This window comes from Ornithodoros turicata, chromosome 3 (genome assembly GCF_037126465.1).
Source record: "Ornithodoros turicata isolate Travis chromosome 3, ASM3712646v1, whole genome shotgun sequence".
Taxonomy (NCBI): domain Eukaryota; kingdom Metazoa; phylum Arthropoda; class Arachnida; order Ixodida; family Argasidae; genus Ornithodoros; species Ornithodoros turicata.
The window spans coordinates 3,644,378-3,662,321 of NC_088203.1; the positions used below are offsets into that span (position 1 = coordinate 3,644,378).

Genomic DNA, 17,944 nt, shown 5'->3' on the forward strand with positions numbered 1-17,944 from the left:
TTGTTCAATTATCGCGACATTTTTGTACATATTAGTATACAATGTCTCACGGACACGACATAAACAACCGCGCGACTAATTAAGCGCAAACGTTGTGCCTACTTTCGAGAGTGGAAGCAGATCTAGGGTTGGTAACTACAGGCAAATTTCATTAACACGTGTCTCTGTAAAAATACTTGAGCACGTCGTATACAGCAGCTTCATGAAACATCTGTCCTGTAGTGACTTCTTTTCCTCATGGCAGCATGGTTTTCGCTCTGCTATGTCATCTATTACTCAGCTAGTTAATTTTCATTTTGACCTATCATCCTCCTTTCATAATGATGTGCAGACCGATGCTCTGTTTTTGATTTTAGAAAAACATTCGATTCTGTCGCTCATACTTTTACATAAGTATATAGTTCGCCCTTACAGATGGCATATTTTGTTATGGCTTCAGGCATACATACTTTACTAATAAGGAGTGCGTCGTCAGTAATGGCTGTAAGTCCGATTCAGCTCGCAGGGTCGGTACTGGGATCGCTGTCGTTTTTAATGTATATTAATGACATAAACGAGGGTATAACTTCAAAAATACGGTTTTTGCTGATGACTGCCTTTTGTACAGAGAAATTCGTAATATTGCAGCTCCACAACGGGATATAAACATATTATTTAACTGGTCTGCCACGCGTGAACTATCGCTTAATATGAATTAATGTACGTTTATCACATTTCCAAGAAGTAAAAACCCATATGCAGCCTCGTACACCTGTAATAGTTCACCTTTGCAGTGAGTTGAGGGATACAAGTAGCTCGGTATTTTATTCTCCAGAGATTTGAGATGGTCTAAGCACGTTAAATACAGCCAGACATGTACAAGATACTCAAAAATGTATTTAAGATAAGATAATAAATACTGACGTTAGAATATAATTAAGATAGAGTATAAATACATGAAAATTAAAGTAATTAAGATAGAGTACGAAATACTTCAAAAAGTATTTGAAATACAATTAAGATACTATTTATCCTTGAACTCAAAAAGTCACCAGTCACTGGTCAATGCGGCGAGTCGCCGCTATGTGACATGAATCACCTAAACCCCGCGTACTATGCAAGCCGGCCCTGTATGATAGGAGTCATCTAAACAGAAGTCCCAAAAAGATGACAAGGAGATATCATATAACTCCACTAAGTATATGTGACCCAGAACAAATCAAACTTCTAGCAGGTCCCTGCTCGGCGAGGTCAGAATTCGGGGTTACCACATTAGGGCACACATAATAGAACCTTCGTCCGCAAAGGATTAGTACATACGGGGCAAGATCTCTAAATGGAGACTTCCAAGAAGGGCCAATGTCCGGGTCAAGTCTGAGGGACTCAGGAAATTTCCACTGAACACGCAAGATAATGGAAAGACGAGACACAGAAAGTTTGAGAGGGAGATCCAAAATATGTAATTAGAGTATTGAGTAGAAAATACCATAAAATGTATTTTAAATAGAGTACAAATACACTAAACAAAAAGTATTGAGTAGAGTACCAAAATACCGCAAATTGTATTTAAAATACAGTATTTCAAATACGATACTCCAAATACGTACAAGTCTGAATACAGCTCGGTCGGAAGGTGACGAAGACGAAGCTTCATTGGCTATACGCCGCGCGTATCTCGTCGAACGAACGATGAACACGGTAGCTGCCGCGTGCCTGGTAATGTATTACGTGATGGTCACGTCAATTGGAGTGTGGGCAGCAAGAAAATATCACACCGAACCATTCCATCTTGGTCGAAGACGCAAGGAGAAGCCCCCGTTGGACTACGTCGTCAGGCTTCTGCTTGCAAACCGCGAAATGACTGTCGCCTTGGGAGCTGCTTCCTTGATTGGTGAGTGACGTACGGGCTGTGTCTCCGTTCCTGTGGACTATCTACATGTACCGGCTTGCGTGGCTGAGTGGTTAGCGTGCTGGCCATGTCACGTCCGGACTGGGAGGTTCCCGGCGCTGGCTGTGCTATCTAGGGGTTTTCCTGGGTTTTCTTCAGACGCCGTCGGTATACAGTTCCCTTAGAAGTCGGTCCAGGATGCACATTCCCCCAGAACTGTAGTTGTGACGTTGCCCATCCCTGTGAGGCAAACAACGGTGAGCTCTTCCATTAGGTTATGTTGTCTGCCTCAACGACTCAAAACAGCACGTAAAAAAAAAAAGAAAGAAAAACTTGCTTCAGAGATAGTCGAAGTTACGTTGCGAACGATGTTGAGTTACGAACATAACTTCGACCATCTCTGAAGCAACATTTTTTTTCTTTTTGTGCTGTTTTGAGTCGTCATGAAGAACGTTTGTGAGTAAAATGAACGATGTCACGAGTGGGAATATATGGAATGCGCGCTGTCGAATTTACGCATTTTCCGTAGACACCCCTCACAAAAAGACCGTTGGGTGCGTTTCCCTAATTCACAATACGATGTACTTGCCACGAGAAGAAAGGGCATTTCGAAACGAACACAGTGATGTAGATTACTTTCGGGTATCACAACTGGGGGACGAGTTGTGATGTTCCCAAAACGTACCATATTTAACGAATGAGGCAAATTTGCGATTTTTTATCTCCTTAAAGGGAAACCTTAGGATCTTCAGAACTTAGGACGCAATGCTACCCACCCCAGACAATACGTGAAAAAAAAAATTCAGCTGAATGTCAAACAGTTATTAAGATACATGACGTCAAACTGCGTAGGAAGCGCAATGGTCGAAATGCCCACATCTGAATGATAAATCATTAAAAAATAACCACCAATCATTTTCGACTACTTTCAGAGCCAATATGCCTCCTAGGTACAAGCCTTTGATATATGTTTGAAAGAAAAAAAAAATGGGAGAGGTCGACCGGACCACCCTGCCTGATCCGGCGTGAAATCACCCAGCTGTGAAGTCAGTATAAGGGTGGTATTGTAACGGCGACAAGAGACGCGTTCTTCAACGTAATGTTCATCCGTGTGGCTCGTAACTGTATACTGCCGAGCAATATATCCATACTGCAGTCACACACAGACATGCCGTTGCTGCAGACAACGCGACCCCATATTTCCGACACAAACAAATCTTGATAAGCAAAAGCATACACTAAAGATTCAAGATTCCTTTATTAGTGCAATGTACGATTACAAAGTACAAGAGGACCGTGAGGGCGAACCCTGTAAAACGGTCCTTATACCCACGTGCATAATTTTACACAAATGACTTGCGGGAAGCAGAGAAAACAAAATGTACATAACCTATTAGATAACATACCTCGAAGGAAAAGAAGAGAGAGAAAAAAAAAAAAAAGAGAAGACACAGAAACTGCAAAAGGTAACGGATATGTACATAACCTATGCATGATTATACATTTTTAAACACAAGGATCAACATAACTGCCTCGAAAATAGGCTCGGCAAGAGTGTTTAAACGCTGCATACTTATCGATGGATCGTATGGCAATAGGAAGCTCGTTCCACAGACGAGTGCCAAAAGCAGAAACAGAGAAGAATCCAAGGTTAGTGCGGAAGGTGGGGCTGTAGAGAGAAAGTTGTAGACTCCTAAGGGAGTAAGATGTTTGAGGAATGTGCAGCTGCACTCACTCCCGGTACAGCGGTGCTTCATTTCGCTTCTGCCGCGACAGTCACGTCTTGTATAGCCAGTGTGAACGCATCTCCTTTTTCTTGTAACTGCACTGGAAACTGGAAAACACCCTTATGGGTGTAAATTGCTTGTCCTATAACTGACACCTCTTTTTTACACCGTACATGGTCTGGAACACCCTTTTTAGAGGGTGTATTCCGTGTAAATCACCCCTGGAAAGGTCGCTTTTCTTTGAAAATGCCCTCTTTTGCACCCTTTAAACACCCTTTTAAGAGGGTGTAAGATCGTTAAACACCCTCCTAAAAAGGTGTATAAAGGGTGGAAAAGACGGCATTTTCAAGGAAAAGCACCCTTTAAAAGGGCGTTTTACACGGTATACACCCTCTAAAAGGGGTGTTGCAGACCATAACGGTATAAAAAGAGGAGTCAATTATAGGACAAGCGATTTACACCCATAAGGGTGTTTTTCAGTTTACAGTGATGGCATACTTTCCGACCACACTGTTGCCCTTGTAGCCACCTGGATGGGAGCCGGCATAATGAGACACCTGGCCACGGAGATGTTCGCTCGGGGACTCCTGTCTTGCTATGCCCCGATTGCGTATTCGATAAGCTTCGTAATCGGTAAGACGGAGGAACTGGGATATACAGGGTGTTACCCTATAAAAGTCTACCCGCGTCGGCATGCCGTGCTCGCCAATTACTCAATGCAGGCGGTACAATGTGTTGTCTATGTATAAACCTCATAAGGACATTCATCCATGGCAAATATCGAAGTGATTGCGCACCGTTACGCAAAGTTATAGCGCAAAACGTGAGGTTCCCGTAGGCAAAACAGCCAAGATGGCGCCTCTCAGTAAGCAGACGACATCCCTTTTGGGTGTCGTCTGCTGAGTACGCCGGCATTTTTCGTACCTCACTTGCTCACTTCTGAGCAAAATACGACAGTTACACGAAAGCGAAATGAAAACTACAGTTCCATCCGGCTGGCAGGATATGCGACACGTCGTCGTCTGGGGAGCAGCATGGCAAGTGCTCTTCTCAACGCCGCCATCTTGATTGTTTTGACTACGGGAATCTCACGTTTTGAGTTATAACTTCGTGTTGCGGCGCTTAATCACTTCGAAATTCACCAAGATTAAATGTCCTTATGAGCTTTATATGAAGATCGCACAATGTGCCACCTGCATTGAGTAATTGGCGAGTACGGCATAGCGGCACGGGTAGACTTTTATAGGGTAACACCCTGTATATTGATGGCTGTTCCACCGATTGCTTCGTGTCTGCCGTTTACAGGCGGCTCCCTGTTCGCGAACAAGATCCACCAAACAGAAAGCACGACCATACTTGACCCTCTTCAACGGCGCTTCGGACAACGGCTGGTCATCGTCTACTTCATCCCTTGCCTGTGCGCAGAAGTAATGTGGTCCGCTGTCAGCTTAACTACGCTAGGTATAGGGAATTTTTTGCTGGAACTTGCTCCCGACAATCACAAGTAGTCAACTGAGGATGTACCGTATTTTCACGCGTATTAGCCGCGACTTATGCGCGATTTTTTTTTTCTCACGGGCGCCCTGCGGCTTATCCACCGGTGCGGCTTCTCTGATGACTATTTTTTCCTGGTATTTTCCCCATACGCCGATTTTAACGAAAGGGCCGACAGTGTCTCTGGAACAGCACTGCCCTGCCGGTGCACGAACAGTGCGTAACAGGGACGGGTCCACATTCGAGTAGATTGATCTTCCTGGTGCATTCCCCCAAAGTGGTGACGGTGATTCACGTCTTCTGGAAGATCACTGACACATCAGCCCACGAAAAACACCCGACAAGGGCACAATCCCATCTTGGTAGAACTCCAGAACTGACCTCCTCTGTTGTACACTGTGCCGATCCCGGACCACAGGGTTTATGGCCTTCTCTATGGTCTCCTTTGTCGCACAAATCAGTCGTCTCGTATTGCCCGCGGCTTATCTGCCAGAAAATTTTCAAAACGTCCCAAAAAAACGCGTCCTGCGGCTTATCTGCGGTGCGGCTTATACGCGTGAAATTACGGTACTTATGGGATATATTGATGCTTCCGTTGGCACTAAATGAGCATTGTTCATAGGGTAGCGTTCAAAGTACGACATTACGAAGTGCCCGTTGAGGGTGACGCTATGCAGTAAGAGCGTATCGCCGGAACCAGTTCGGTATGCGCGAATCTTGGAAAGTGAAGCAACTTCAGTTGTATACCGAGTCCGACGGGTCCCACTAGGTTAGAGCATGAAAGAGCTTCTGGTAAATTATTGATCTCCTTGACTGATAGAATGGCTAGGAAGTAAGCGAGTCGGTGAAGCTGGCGAATGCATGCTGAAGAATCCCGAGACGAGGGACACGGAAAAAGGGGACTGCCTGATACTTCGTTGTGTCTGTCCCCTTTTTTCCCTGTCTCTCGTCTCTTGGCTGTTCAGTATGGATCTACTTGACTTTGCGCTATCAGATTATTTCCGATGGACGCGCCATCCCTTTAGATACCTCATGGAAGTTGTCGGGGAGTTTTCAGACCGCACCACGCGCACATTGTGCACGTACTGCTGCGTATATGAAAGTGTTGCAATCCTTGAACTAGTTCAAGATGCTGACGGAAAGAACAGACCTATCGAATGTACGTGCGTCTTTGAGCGATACCCTTCCACCATTCCTTCTACACTGTAAACTGAAAAGCACCCTTATGGGTGTAAATGGCTTGTCCTATAACTGACACCACATTTTACACCGTATGGTCTTGGAACACCCTCTTTAGAGGGTGTATTCTGTGTAAAACGCCCTTTGAAAGAGTGCTTTTCCTTGAAAATGCCGTGTTTTGCACCCTTTATACACCCTTTTAGGAGGGTGTTTAACAATCTTACACACCCATAAAAGGGTGTTTAAAGGGTGCAAAAGAAGGCATTTTCAAGGAAAAGCACCCTTTCAAAGGGTGTTTTACACAGAATACACCCTCTAAAAGGGGTGTTCTAGACCATACGGTGTAAAAAGTGGTGTCAGTTATTGGACAAACCACTTACACCCATAAGGGTGTTTTTCAGTTTACAGTGTACCATTCCTGGCTCCGCGGCTTTTTCTAAGGCAGTCATCGACCAACTAAGCATGTTGAATTAGGCGATCACTTGTTTTCTTGTGCTATTTTCGTTATGTTAGGCTCTGTCTGAGCCGAATTGATGCTGTGTCCCTGTGTTGCTCATTGTTCTCTCTCTCTGCCTTGGCCCTCAACTGATGGCCGGCAGTATATTTAGCCGAATAAATAAATAAATAAATATAGTTCCGAGAGGTCCTCTAACCAGCCTGATAAGCTTCTGAACGTTTCTATACGGAACCTGCAGGATACGCCGTGAATGTAATCATCGAAATGAACGAGAGGGTCTGCATTATACTCTCTTCGATCGTCACCCTATTTTACACGTCTCTCGGAGGACTGTACGCCGTTGTCTACACTGACCTGTTTCAAGCGGTCGTCCTGTTCAGCGCGATGGTGAGTAAGAGTTGCCCGCACAAGATTGAACGGAGAATGACTGTTTCATAGAATATCTCGCCACCTTCAGCAGCTTCCGGACCGTGGCGATGACGCGATATTTCTCCTGTTGTGCTACTGGATCCAGCATCTATACGCTTTGCTTCTAACCACGCCCTACTAGATTATAACGACCATGTCACAATCAGCAAACCCTATGAGGTGCCTGTCCGCACGATCCGCCAGGGTCGCTACTGACGCACCCTGGCAGACTGGCGCACGATTGGACGATGGAAATTTGAATTCTGAACGCGCAGAAGCGTATGTACGACTACCGTAGCAGACGACAGCGATAGCTCCTACACCGTAAACTGAAAAACACCCTTATGGGTGTAAATGGCTTGTCCTATAACTGACTCCCCTTTTTACACCGTATGGTCTGGAACACCCTTTTTAGAGGGTGTATCCCGTGTAAAACGCCCTTTGAAAGGGTGCTTTTCCTTGAAAATGCCGTCTTTTGCACCCTTTATACACCTTTTTAGGAGGGTGTTTAACGATCTTACACCCTCCTAAAAGGGTGTTTAAAGGGTGCAAAAGAGGGCATTTTCAAAGAAAAGCGCCCTTTCCAGGGGTGATTTACACGGAATACACCCTCTAAAAAGGGTGTTCCAGACCATGTAAGGTGTAAAAAGAGGTGTCAGTTATAGGACAAGCCATTTACACCCATAAGGGTGTTTTCCAGTTTACAGTGTATGAAAACGCGTAGAATGATGATAATAATCAACCTCAGAATTAAACATCTGTGGAAGTCCGCAGCTTGTACAGAAATACTATGGTAGGCTGAAGTACAAAGTATTGTAGAAGTTGAGGAAGCAATAACAAGGACGATCAGAAGCGCCACCGCTGCCTTCCAAAAATGCGGCGCATGGGAGGGGTGCGCCTGACGTGGTCGTTATAATCTAGTAGGTCGTGCTTCTAACTCGTTTTCTATACAAAGCTATACAAAGTAACAGCACTTGACAAAAAATATGATGAAAACTTGAGGCGAATGACTGAGTATGCAAAGTTTGGAGCCCTACACTGTAAACTGAAAAACACCCTTATGGGTGTAAATGGCTTGTCCTATAACTGACACCTCTTTTTACACCATATGGTCTTAGAACACCCTTTTCAGAGGGTGTATGCTGTGTAAGACACCCTTTGAAAGGGTGCTTTTCCTTGAAAATGCTTTCTTTTGCACCCTTTAAACACCCTTCTAGGAGGGTGTAAAGTTGTTAAACACCCTCCTAAAAGGGTGTTTAAAGGGTGCAAAAGAAGGCATTTTCAAGGAAAAGCACCCTTTCAAAGGGTGTCTTACACAGAATACACCCCCTGAAAAGGGTGTTCTAAGACCATATGGTGTAAAAAGAGGTGTCAGTTATAGGACAAGCCATTTACACCCATAAGGGTGTTTTTCAGTTTACAGTGTAGAAACGTCATTTTCTATTTTTTTACGACGGGATCGAAATGTGTAACCTTTGCTAAATACACCCTGTAGACATCGCTGCGTGTGTGTTTCTGAATGGGGAACACTTGCTTCCAGTTGCTTTGCATCCCGTTCTGCCTCAACAATGCATCTTACCGGGGACTTCAACAGGGCAGCGGCTGGATTGGCACCATTCATCCAGACGAGTTGTACCACAGGATCGACCGGTTCATTACCATCGGTCTTGGAGGCATCTCTCTCCAGGTACATCATGTTTGATGGTAGCGATTATGGCTGCAATTCGTTTCCATCGGTTAAAGTGACAGTCCGTTCGAAAACATGGGGTCTGGGAAACGCCGTCTTATGATTTCTAATACTCCTCACAACCACCGTGCAAAATGTTTCAGAAGAAATCGTATCGCGTGATTTATAACCGATTTTTTTTTTCTATGCGGCAGTTGGTCCCGAGTAAAGGCCGCAACGAGCTCTCGCGCCACGTGCGTAAGAGCAAAGCCGCACGTGACTTGCGCATGCCTGTTTGCGCTATACACTCTAAGGAAAAAAGGAGTAAAACGGGGAGTAATTGCAGCTTCTACTCCCCTAGTCTGCAATCACTCCCCATTTTAGTCCCCTAACCCAACATTTAGTCCCGACGTTTACTCCCCAGGAGTGCAAATTGTCACTAAACTTCGCGAATCGTCTCCTGAATGCAACAGTCTACGTAAATATGTGCCCTTGGTCAATTTGAACGACATAAGGCTGTATAACTCAGACAACGTAGCAATTTTCCAGCCACACAGAGTAAGAAACAGTTAGCGCATCTTTCTTCGCAAATTGTGCCCTATGTATGGCGCAAGATTTTATATCACTCGATATATCACCGTTGACGGTTTGCTTCAAAGTATTTTCATGCATGCGCACCAATTATGTACCTGGGACTCTTACGACACCGCGTGAAATGCGGTCTTCACTCTGTGACATTCATTTACTCCCGTGCATTTACTCCCGAAAGGGACTATTTTTTGTGGCAATGCAATTACTCCCCAAAAGGAGTAAAAGTACTCCTTTTTTTTCTTAGAGTGTAGTTTGTTGTTGCGTACTACCATTTGCCCATTATGATGCTTTTGAGTAGCAATCACACCGTTATGCAGAGTAGCGTCAATGTAAACACGGGTATCACGACGCGGCCTACGGTTCAGTACACTCATACAAAAAAAAAAAAAAGCATCCGTGGCAGTTGGAAAAAATCAACTTCCGGTTTTCTCGGACTGTCCCTTTATCCTTCATACCACTTCAAAGTAGGGCCCGTGTCTGGTTCCGCAGTATGATTGTATCTCATTACGGCCGATGTCTCAATACGGCCGAAAGTCTCAATACGGTCGATAATCCTTTAATCCCCAAGTGTCTCATTACGGCCAAAGTCTCAATACGGCCGAAGGCAGTCTCATTACGGCCGAAGATGTCTCATAACGGCCAAATGTCAAAATGTGTATTGTAACCTGTATACACAGTATATACAGAGCTACTATGGTGGATGCTTCTTTTTTCTTTTTGGCCGTTATGAGACATCTTCGGCCGTAATGAGACTACCTTCGGCCGTATTGAGACTTTGGCCGTAGCAAGACACTTGGGGATTAAAGGACTTTCGGCCGTAATGAGACTTTCGGCCGTAATGAGACTTCGGCCGTAATGAGACTCGGGCCGTAATGAGACTTTCGGCCGTAATGAGACTTCGGCCGTAATGAGACTCGGGCCGTAATGAGATGTTACCCCGCAGTATACTCTCAGAAAAGAGGGTGTGAAAAGGTAGTAACTTCTATATAGTTACCACCTATAGGTCAACTTAGCGTCTGATAAAGAATGTAAAAGGGCGGTAAAGGCAATTACCATATACGTATCCAAATTGCTACAAGAGGGTGTACGCCCCCATCGCTCACCGAATCAGAAGCGGTAACGCTATCATTCGTGGCAGAGAGTGAGGTATAGCAGGGAGAACTTTGCAACCTTTTAGACGCAACACATGCGACAAATATTACCTCCTGAAAGGTATAACTGCTCCACCTTTTTTTGCTGAGAGTGTAGGTACGGGGTAGAAAATTTACATGCCACGAAAAAGTAGTGTGACCTCTAGATGCTGTTAATGAACATCTAAATATTGAGAACGATGTCGCACCATATACCCTGGGCTCGATATAATTCCATCAAATCTATATAGTTCATCAAGAATTTGTAAAGTCTCCCGCAGGTGCATCTGCGAATATGGGAGCGTTGTGTAACAGGTTTCAGCTAAAAGCACTTTCAGCTAATTTTATCTGTTGCACCAAGACGCAGCACGAAACAGCTCATACTTTTGCAATTTTTGTCCACCACTCTTTTACACATGGAGCTGTAAGCATGGATTACTTCGCAGGATTACACTCAAAGGATACTGTCCAGTCCAACACCAGCTGTTGCCGAGGCTATTTCCTACGCTGCAGCGTTCGGCTGTATTGTAATGGCAGTGCCGGCCATTATAGTGGGGGGCTGTGCAAAGAATGCAAGTGAGTCCACATACTAGACCAAGGTCACTTGAACGTCTTAAGACCGGTTCCCACATATAGCGCTTGCCTACATAGCGCTAGAAAAGTTCGCTATTTTTTCCTCCTCGCATTGCTGCGAACCGCTATAAAACCACCCTTGAGGAAGTAGAGCCCCCGGTCAACTTTTATAGCGCTATATTGAGCGGTGAGTCTGTGTTCGTGAGCGTTTCTCAGCCGTGACGTCGCGGAAGCTGGCGTTTGTTTTGCTTCCGGTCACACGAAGCAGCAAGGCGGCATGTCGATGACGACGTGAAAATGGCCACGAGTTTCATCTGCCCGTGCACCTGCCAATTCATGGCTGTTTAGTTACTATAGTTCGGTATCGCCACTGAATCAAAACTGTCATCCGCGTTCATGCTACGGATATCCGGCGCGGACAGCAAACAATCACGGTGGTACCGGTGCATCACGTCGCAACGAGATATCCCGTGACTGCAGCTGGACAGCGCTCTGTGCTCGGTAGTATGTGAGAACGGCAACCGGAAAAACAGTGCCAGATTTTGAGCGCTATTTTCTAGCGCTATAAAGCGAAGCGCTGTATGTGGGAACTGGCCTTTACAGCAATGAAGAGTGAAAAATGCATTGATTGAGTCGAACGGATTTATAGTGACCGAGACAACGTGTTTCTCCCCGAACATAAGCGCCACCTAGCGGCGCTCCCGTCGACTGCGGTAGGAGAGCGAATCATGTTGTACTTACACTGGCGTCCGCGGTTTCTTTGCATTGCGCTGGTTGTGCAAACAGCTCAATACCGAACAACGTCAAGTGCTACACAGTTGGGTGCAATGTGATTGATAGAAGCTACACTCTTAAATTCACCGCATAGCACGCTCCTAGCCAACCATAATCTCAAATGATATCGTTATCTGCCCTGATTTGTCGAAACCGGGAGGTGTACGCCTTTTTTGTGACACTTATGCTGTTCATAATTGTCACAAAAAAGGCGTACGCCTCCCGATTTCGACAAATCAGGGCAGATAACGATGTCATTTGAGATTATGGTTGGCTAGGAGCGTGCTATGCGGTGAAGTTCATTTTTAAGAGTGTAGTATTGGGAAAAATTATACCATGTTCAGTGAAAAAGTTAGAAACAGAAAAAAAGTGTGCCGCTACGCGGGTCCAACTCGTTCTCTACGTGGCATGGCTACATCGTATTTCTCCACATCATTTATCTGATTGACCAGCCAGGCTATTTCATAGCTTTGGGAAACTAAAAAACGTTTCGTGTGCAATGCGAAGTTCGACGAACAGAGGCACCCTGCCTAAACCCTTTGCTCTTCCTCAATAAGCTCGCACTGAGACTCAACAGTTTTGAGACGTCCTTCATGAATACTATTCGTTCCATACGCCTTTTCATTGGTCCTTTTCCTACGGATTACAACGGAATACAGCAGATTTCCTGTGAACTTCAGGAGGGCAAAGCCAAAGATTCACGAATAGTTTACCTCATGGCAAATGTTGGCGTTTTCACGCTTCACGGTGTAACAAAGCATAATTACTTTCCGCAGATTTCACCAGCAACAATAGTAACGTCACGTTAAGCTTGGAGGACGTCGTACGCGGAGACGTGCTGGCACTGGCCATCCGGACCCTGACTCCGGGGCCCATTGCCGCCATTGCAGTCCTGGGCCTTGCGTCATCCGTCATGGCGACGGTAGATTCAGCAATATTCAGCGCGGCAACCATGCTCACCCGTAACATTTACAAGGAGATCCTGAGACCCCAGGTGAACGGCAGCTTATAAGTAATAGATATCAAATATAGATACCACAAGACGCGCTATGGAAGTACACTCTTAAAAATGAACTTCACCACATAGCACGCTCCTAGCCAACCATCATCCCGAATGACAATGTTCTCGCCCCTGATTTGTTGAAAACGGGAGGAGGAGCCTATTTTGTGCCATTATGCACGGCACAAAGTAGGCTCCTCCTCCCGTTTTCAACAAATCTAGGGCGAGAACGTTGTCATTCGGGGTGATGGTTGGCTAGGAGCGTACTATGTGGTGAAGTTCATTTTTAAGAGTGTAGAACTCGTATAACGTACTCTTACACCACACCACACCACACGCACGTACACCACAATGCACGCTCCTAGCAAACCATCATCCCGAATGACGACGTTCTCGCCCCTGATTTGTTGAAAACGGGAGGCGGAGCCTATTTTGTGGCCATTATGCACGGCACAGAATAGGCTCCGCCTCCCGTTTTCAACAAATCAGGGGCGAGAACGTTGTCATTCGGGATGATGGTTTGCTAGGAGCGTGCTATGTGGTGAAGTTCTGTTTTAACAGTGCAGTTGCATATTTCGATTAACGGTGTTCCGTAAAACAGGGGCAAGACAGAGTTTTAGGAGGCCGTTGATAAGGTGGCTTGCGTCGAACCGTATCAACCGGAACCAATCAGTGGATAAGATTCTGAGCCACGCACGACTGCGATCGGTTCCGATAGGCACCGATAACCTTATCCACGGTACACTAAAACTCACTTATGTTGGCCGCGTGGTTGACTGAAGGTGGACAGGTTGTCGTATAGGTACATATTATGACATATTGCAGCTGTACAGCTTTACGGTACACCTTTAAAGGAGGACACTGGATGAAAAGGCAGGCACGATGATGGACACTGGTTGCGTTTCATTGCCTGAGCTACCGCTACGTTCTTTGAGAAAGATGTGGTCCGCCACGACTGTGTGAATGTGTGTTAGTGTCAGCAATGTAACGTAATATTGTATGTAATGTAATAACGCAATGTACTATGTAATAACGCAATGTAATATGTTAGGAGTGAATGCGCGGCTGTGTTTCTTGGCATGGCTTGATGCGTCGATGCGATAGAAGGTGGCATGATGTAACTTGGTAACACATCTGACCGGAAATTGGACTGTTGATTGTTCAATTTAATTTTCAATTTATTTATTTAGCAATACTGCGAGCCTAGAGTCACTAAATAAGCTACGCTTCAGAGTATCGACACTGAGCCGCCATGTTGTTTCGGATGACCTCCAGCGCCATCCATTTAGCGCTCTTCGAAGTGTTGTCTTCTTCCACTGCTGAACTTCACCTTCTTCTATTTCTACTGCCAAAAGAGAGGTGGGGCTGGAGGTCATCCGAAACAACATGGCGGCTCAGTGTCGATACTCTGAAGCGTAGCTTATTTAGTGACTCTATGCGAGCCCATCTCGGGCCCAAGCAGGTGTCATCACAATAATCACAAGTGAGCACAACAATACACCAACTATAGCAATGACGTTAAAAAAAAAAGGAAGACTAAACATATTGCAAGATACACAAAACTAGGCTTATATGTGAGTAGCGTACGAACGGCATTAACAGGTCATGTTACAGAATCAATGGATAAGATATTGGACGGCAACCTGTTCCACTCTTCTATTGTTCGGCATAAGAAAGAACATTTAAACGTATCACAAGATACACAATAAGGAAGAGATGTTGCGTTGTGGTTGAGACTTGCTGACTGTCGGGCAGGTGGGAAAGGTACGGGCAGGTGGGTTTTGGGATCGATACCGAGACGGTTATTACAAATTAGGTAAACAAATTTCAACCTCTATTTTTCTTCTGACCTGCAATGACTCTAGTTGTGCCCGTTACAACAATGCCGAAAAACTGAGTCTGAATATTTGTATTTTGAGTAAATGACCCTAGCGGATAATCTTTGAACACGTTCGAGCATGTCAATGTCTATTTGCGGACGGATCCCATTCAACTGCGGCGCCCTCTATAGTATGGGGCGTATGTATGTTCTATAAGCCGTTAACTTCACACCTGGAGGAGCACTTAACTCAGCTTCTAGAGAGCCTGGAGCATTTCGTTTTCAGAAGACCACGAAATATGCGTAGCTCCTTTCCACACCTCTCTAGGTTGTCGTTGTTACAAACTTCGACTAATCGCCACGGTTTATCCCTCTAATAATTAACTGGTCCTTAGTTTTAATTTCTCACAGGAGGCGCACAATGTACACGCACGTTTTCTTTTGAAATGTCACGTGACCTCCCCCCCCCCCCCCCACACACTCCACTGTTATTAGTGTCCTGCCTCTCTTACGATCCTGTTTGTTTCTTCTAAGGCGTCTGTCACGGAAGTCGTGCTGGTGCTTCGACTGTCGGTGATCATCCTCGGTGCCTTTTCAAGCTTCATCGCCCTGGGCACCACAGTAGTCCATCCAATGTGGAACTACGCCTCCGACCTCGTCTTTATCCTGGTCTTCCCGCAGGTATCGTTGCACAGTATCTAACATGTTACAACGCGACACATGGTATTGCTCAAATAACTGTTATGACACGTAGGACTGGCGCGTAAATGCAGACACCATGTCCACGAGTTGCCCGGAAATTAACGCCGTCGTCTTAAAGTGCCCCTCCGGACTCAGAAAACGGCGTTTATTTTATTTAGTCCATGAAAAAAAAAAGGTGCCTCAAGGATTCTATACGCGAAATTTCAATCCTGTTTACGAACGCTGCGCATTTCTGTCAATTTTTGAAGATCTGCTGAGCCTCTACAAGTTTCGATGACGCGAAGAGCGAGTGATGTAATCATAAGCCCACAAATTGCAATGATGTCATGTTCTGGAGAGGGCACTCGTCTTCTAGCAACGACGCCGGCCTCCGGGGAGGGTTACGTGGTGGAGAAGTCATGTGAGGCTGATCTAAAGAGGGTAAAATGGGAGAGATGTCTTCTCCCTCCTTTGTGTTTTCTCGAAGGTCGGAGCGGTCGGATGATATTGATATGTCACGTGAGGCGCCGCTAACGGAGTGCAAAAAGTGAGCCTCCTCGAAAGGCGCGAAGGGCAACAAAGTTGCCAGATGAGAGTCGGGCGCTTCGTCGTAGCCTAACATGACGTCACAGTTCTCAAAAATAAAAATTACTTTTCTCTAGCTTTCGCGACACGTAGAGCCAAAAATATGTTGCAGGAATTTACAGTGAGACGAAGATTTCAGTAACATAACTTTGGTAGGATTCTGAAGACTATACGGTATTTAGTCCGTAGTGGAACTTTAAACTGTACACCTCCGCTTCAATCTCTATGAACTGTCCATCCCTCTAAAGTCGATCTCATTTCCCCCCCCCCCTCCCCCTTCCGACAGGTGGTCTGCACATTGTACCTTCCTGACGACGTGAACGCTTACGGTTCCCTGATAGGCTTCTTCCTCGGTCTTCTGCTCCGAACCGTCGCCGGTGAACCTGGTATGGGCTTGCCAACTCTCATCCGCTTCCCCAGCTACGACGAGAAGCTCTCCCGGCAGCGGTTTCCCCTCCGCACATTCTCCATGGTCGCACACCTGGCCTGCATGCTGGTCGCGTCTCGAGCCGCCAAGAAACTCTTCGTTGCGGGGACGTTACCCAGAAGCCTCGACGTCCTTCACTGCTTCGACCCTGAGAGGCGCCGCTCCATCATAACATTCGGCGGCAGCAAGGTGTCTGCCCTGTCTGGGAAACCGGGGCGCGATGAATCGGACGAGAAAAGGAAGACGTCGATCGCGCTGACAGAGAAGGCCGAACTCCTCCCCGATGGAGCGGAGCAAGAACAGTCCGTCAAATCCTGCAGGTCTGCGCAGTCTGAAGCACACTCCGCGCTGTCTGTTAAGTCTGGTACTCAGTCTGCACGAGGTGGCAGGTCCCGGAGACAGTCCGTGGCTGACGTCCTGACGCCCCTTCAGCAGAAGGATCAAACAGGGACGGAGAAGACGTCAGTTAGGATGGGAGAAGGCACAGAAATCCACGTGCGGGTCGACCGCTCGGAAATTGATACCTCGGTCGCAGAGCAACCGAAGGGCCAGACGCAGATAGCAGCGTCCGATACCAAGACTCCAACGAAACGAAAGGGGAAGAAAGTAGATAAGAGCAAAGAAGAGAAGGAAAAGAGCAAGGCAGGAAAGGGAAAGGAGAAAGAGGATAAGGAAAAGGGCAAGGAGGGAAAGGAGAAGACCAAAGAAAGTAAGAAGAATGAAGAGAAGGATGGGGGCAAGAAGGATAAGGAACACAAGGATACGAACAAAAACAAGAAAAAAACATAAATAAGATGTATTTTGGGGAAGGTTGTTCAGGCGCTGAATTCGCGATCTTAGCCATGGTAGCAATGCGTGAGAATATCATTTACTTTACGAGCGTGACTTACGATATTCTTTAATAAATGTACGTGCCTAAAGTGAACAGCGTTACTTCTGCCGTCCTTTATCCTGTGGTATCCCGCAAACCATTGTCTTGGAAAACAGCTAAGGAACCTTAGGACGAAGCATATACGGGGTGCAGATGCCGTTGTTTGCAATTGATTTCTACGGCCAGGCGGAAAACCCCTACAAGGTGACTAAAGGTCAGACTTGTGCGTAACGCGTTACTAGTAATTGCGTTACTTGTAATCAATTACTTTTTTGAGTAAGTTTTCGAGTAATCAGTTACTTTAAAGTCAAAGTAATTTTTCGAGTAATCAATTACTTTTCTGAGTAATCGATTACTCAGTAATTGATTACTTTCCCGGCAGAGACTAACTCATCTTTTAGATGTTCTGCCCCATGTCAAGATCTTCGTGCCGTCAGCCTTTGTTCTGGAATTTCAGGGTCTCTCCCCCTAATCTGTTCCTACACCAGTGTGGTGGTACCTTTGTGGTAGCTTTGGAGGTTTAGTGCGTCATGGGGAAGTTCCACGCATGATCTTCCACAATCGGGTCAACGTCTTCCCGGGCGATAACTACAGTAGACGTACATATTTTTGGGTTATTTCAGCTGTTTCACTGTTTCACTTTCCTTTTTCCTTCTTTTTCTTTTTGCTGAGGCACACAAAGACGGGTATAATTT

The 17,944-nt window shown here is 45.8% G+C and overlaps 1 protein-coding gene across 1 annotated transcript; it reads left to right on the forward strand.

Annotated features, from left to right (window-relative positions):
- The first annotated feature begins 1,628 nt into the window (after window positions 1-1,628).
- On the forward strand, window positions 1,629-17,297 carry LOC135389821 (high-affinity choline transporter 1-like). Its single transcript, XM_064619846.1, has 9 exons — window positions 1,629-1,870; window positions 4,120-4,227; window positions 4,900-5,055; window positions 6,963-7,111; window positions 8,673-8,819; window positions 10,966-11,095; window positions 12,643-12,860; window positions 15,220-15,366; window positions 16,238-17,297. Exons 1-9 carry the CDS (start codon window positions 1,669-1,671, stop codon window positions 17,165-17,167), a joined length of 2,187 nt encoding a protein of 728 aa, XP_064475916.1. The 5' UTR covers window positions 1,629-1,668; the 3' UTR covers window positions 17,168-17,297.
- The last annotated feature ends 647 nt before the right edge of the window (window positions 17,298-17,944 follow it).

Coding starts and splice junctions, on each gene's coding strand:
- LOC135389821 (XM_064619846.1), top strand. CDS start 1,669: ATGAACACGGTAGCTGCCGCGTGCCTGGTAATGTATTACGTGATGGTC. Junction 5,056..6,962: donor TGTCAGCTTAACTACGCTAG/GTATAGGGAATT, acceptor CGGAACCTGCAG/GATACGCCGTGAATGTAATC. Junction 12,861..15,219: donor AGGAGATCCTGAGACCCCAG/GTGAACGGCAGC, acceptor GTTTCTTCTAAG/GCGTCTGTCACGGAAGTCGT.